Below are 3,711 nucleotides of genomic sequence, written 5' to 3' on the forward strand. Positions count from 1 at the left end.
GTCGCACGCGCCTTGCCCGGGCCCCTCCCCAGCCACCCCACGGGTTCCACGTTCCCCTGCCAGGCGCCAGCGGGTTGCTGCCTTGTGCTGGTACTGGGTGCCCATCAGCAGGGGTCTCGCAGACCCCCCAAAGGGGGAAAAGGGCCAGCAGAGAGATCCCGGCATCGCAGGAGAGGAGAAACGCACTGCGAAGAAAACAGGCAGCAGGTCCTAAAGAGGCCCAGGGCACAGCAACCTGACTCCCTCGGGACTTGGAGCAAGCCTGCAGTGCCCTGGGGAGCGCCCACGTGCATCCACGTGCGAGCCAGACCAGTGAACATGCCACCTCCATCCAGGGACATCGAGCAAGGTGGCTCATCCACCCAGATCCGGAGCACAGACACCTCAGCACAAACCCAGCCCAGCCGCACACTGCATTTCATGACGGAGCCTGACCTGACTCCCTCGGGACTTGGAGCAAGCCTGCAGTGCCCTGGGGAGCGCCCACGTGCATCCACGTGCGAGCCAGACCAGTGAACATGCCACCTCCATCCAGGGACATCGAGCAAGGTGGCTCATCCACCCAGATCCGGAGCACAGACACCTCAGCACAAACCCAGCCCAGCCGCACACTGCATTTCATGACGGAGCCTGACAAGCCGAATCCTCAGCACAGCGTGCCACGGGCACCGGCCCCATGCCCGGCTGAGTCCCAGCGGCACGAGTGAAACCCCAGGCACGAGCAGACGCCGTGGCGTCGAGCCCAGCACACACATCTCCAGCTCACAGAGCCCAAACCCAAAAGGTGACCCACTCTCAAGCCGAATCTCCACGTCTCTCTCCGCCACCATCCCCGCGCAGCACCACCAACCACCGGCTCAACCGCCTTATGCACGCCGGCTACAGCGGAGATGCACACTGCTGCAATTAAAATGCATCCTAGATAAGAGTGTGGCAATTAGCCAGCGCCGGCGGAGGAGCCAGTGCTAATGCACAGCATGGATTTCCTCATTAACAAACACAAACACAATCGATCCCGCAGCACAGATAAATAGGTCAGGGGGCTGGACGATCACCTGGCCAAAGGCTCCTGGGGGAGTGCCCAGCTCTCCTCCTGCCCTGAGGAAGGAGTGATCTGCTTGAGCCCAGGGTCGAGCCTCTCGCTTGCAATTTGGGGCTCAACTTGCATCGGAGGCTGTGATCAGTAGAGGGGGGAAGAGGCAACGAGAGATGGGCACTGGACAGGCTGCCAAGGCAGCTCCATCCACCAATCCACCCAGCCTGGCTACCCGCTCTGCAAGTGCACGAGCGCTCCCCGAGTCATAGAAATGCAGAGGCCAACACTACTGACCCTCAAAAGACAAAGGAACCCCAAGAAGCTTCCCCCTGCAAAACAATGCAGCATTGGTTGCTTTATGGCTGCTATCCATCCTTTATGGCTGCTCCCATCACTCACCTGCAAAGGCTTTGGAGATCCGCTCCTTCTTCCACTCCCAGGGCTGGTCGTACTCCTCAGGTGGCCGCTCGTCGTCCTCGGGCAGCCGGGACTCCCTGGGTCTGGGGCAAGCAGGGCGGTCACTGTCCATGTCCAGCCCTCCAAGCACGGGCTCGTAGGGGGTGTCGTAGAGGTGCAGCGGCCGGGCCGGAGCCTCCCGTAAGCCCTTCTGGCGGATCTCTAGCCAGAGAAGAGGGAAAAGACCGTGAGCTTTTTGCCCAACAGAGCCTGGCCATGGTCCCCAAAGCCCTGCTAGATGAAAGGGCTCAATTTCACCCGAGGGTGACATGGGGTAGGAAGAATCAGTGGTGGAGGAGATCCCCCAAGCCTCCAGCAAGCACCTGCCAGAAGCGGGGGAACTGCTGGGCAGCGGGGTCCCAAGCAGTCCGCAGCACCAAGATGCCTTCTCTCCCCACGGTATAACATCCCCACTCATGGGCAGCCCTGCAAAGCAGGGTCCATGGGGACAGCGCACCCCAGAGCCTGATTCCCTGCGAGCAGCGAGGCCAGGTTTCTTCCCTGGACCCCAGTGTGGCTAGTTTAATAAAATGCCCTTCCCTCGAACAAAACAAAAGTCTCTCTCACAGACATAAGCAGCCTCTTTGCCGCTTGCCGATTTTTCCAAGAAATGCAATGGTCTAGTCCAAAAAGCCACATGAGCTTTCCAGAAACCACTCGCTCCAGGAAAACCACGGGACTGCAAAGCAGAGCCAGAGCCTGGAGCGCGCAAGCCGGCACAGCGACCCTGTGTGCGCCGCAGCGGCAAGAGCAATGCCTTTGGGAGCACACGCTCTCACCTCGCCTGCTTTCCAGCCATAAACAAGCCCGCTGGGGACCCCGCTGCTGCGGCAGACAACGGCACGCTCCGGCCCAGTCCTAACTGAATTAAATAGCTCCCACATCCACCTTCATTTTATGCCAGACGCATCGAATGTCAGGTCTCTCCTGGCCCAGCCTGGCGGGCAGGCACGGTGGTCCTGGGGGGCTGCACCGCAGGCAGAAATATCAAGGTGCCTTTATTGCTCGGGTAGCCTTTGTGAGTGCTCTGGCTATGGCAAGCCCATCACACACGGCTAAAGCTGTGAAAATTTGCCTGCACAGTGGCTGTGCCCCACCGCAACAATCGCCCAGGTTTGCCTTGTCTGGAGGACCTGGTGCTGTCACAGGCTGCAAGGAACAGAGTACAGGGGCCACCAAATTCACACAGCAGGGATCAGAGGCGCAAAGAGCGGCCTTTGCACGGAGCCTTCCACCTTACCAGCCATCATTTTCTGGGCTTCATATGGCTCCATGTATCCATCGTTCTCCATCACCTTCTCCAGTCCTGCCTGGCTACCAGCCACCTGCGCCGCATCGAAGGGATCTGCGTAGTCCTCCAGGACAGCCAGCTGGAAGAAGGGAAGGGTAGGAGAAGGGTTAGGGTACTCCCTGATTTTCTAGGGGGGGTCAGGGACCAGTTGAAACCTCACCACAAGCTCTGCTAGCAGCAGCCAGAGCAGCAGCCGAGACCCCGAGCCCGCACCATGGCAGCCCCGCAGAGCAGCTGCTGGCAGCCGACGGCTTTCCAGGCACCGGCGCTTGGCCATGGAAATGCTCCAGCCTTTGTCCCGAAAGCTGGGACAGAGCCAAGCAGAGCAGAAGGCAGCCCGGCCTCCTCCCCTACCATCGGCTCGGCGCAGCTAGCGCCCACGCAGATGCCCCGGCAAGGCCCCCACCGCAGCGCACGGCTGACGGCAGTGCCATCCCCCCCATGGCACGCAGATGCTCTCCCTGCATGCAGCCACATTTCCTCGCCCGAGGTGGAGAAGGGGTGCAGATCCTAGTACAGGGGTGTCGACTGGCACTGGCACCAGTTCCATGACTGGGAACTCACTGGTTATTTTCCAGAGCTCCTGCAGGCTCGTTTGAAGACATTTCTTAACAAAAGGGCTACAAACAGCCTACAGCTTCCTCTCCCCTCCCTCCCAGGCCCCCACAGCATCCCCACACGTGTCCCAGGTAACACAAGACAGGGCTCCTCCATACAATCAGGAGTCACTGGGAAGCAGGACCAGGAGCCTCTCAAGTGCCATGTCACGGGGATGGCACAAAAGGCCCAAGGTTTGCCCTTACTAGCAAAAAAGAGACAATCCTACAGTAGGATATGGGGCATGTCCCAGAGCTTGATCCCCTCCAGCGTTGGAGCCACACACCTGCTCCAGCACCTCAGCAACTTCATGGCTGGAGCATCCCATCGC

At 60.0% G+C, this 3,711-nt stretch overlaps 1 protein-coding gene across 1 annotated transcript; it reads right to left on the reverse strand.

Annotated features, from left to right (window-relative positions):
• Positions 1-1,435: 1,435 nt before the first annotated feature.
• On the reverse strand, positions 1,436-3,060 carry LOC104075038 (SH2 domain-containing adapter protein F-like; the record flags this gene model as incomplete). The annotated part of the gene is made up of 3 exons (XM_009575388.1): positions 2,944-3,060; positions 2,733-2,862; positions 1,436-1,654 (listed from the first exon to the last, which is right to left on the reverse strand). Coding segments are annotated over exons 1-3 (466 nt in total), but the record flags the coding sequence as incomplete, so codon positions are not given.
• Between the last annotated feature and the right edge of the window lie 651 nt (positions 3,061-3,711).

This window comes from Fulmarus glacialis, unplaced genomic scaffold (assembly GCF_000690835.1).
Source record: "Fulmarus glacialis isolate BGI_N327 unplaced genomic scaffold, ASM69083v1 scaffold34093, whole genome shotgun sequence".
Taxonomy (NCBI): Eukaryota; Metazoa; Chordata; class Aves; order Procellariiformes; family Procellariidae; genus Fulmarus; species Fulmarus glacialis.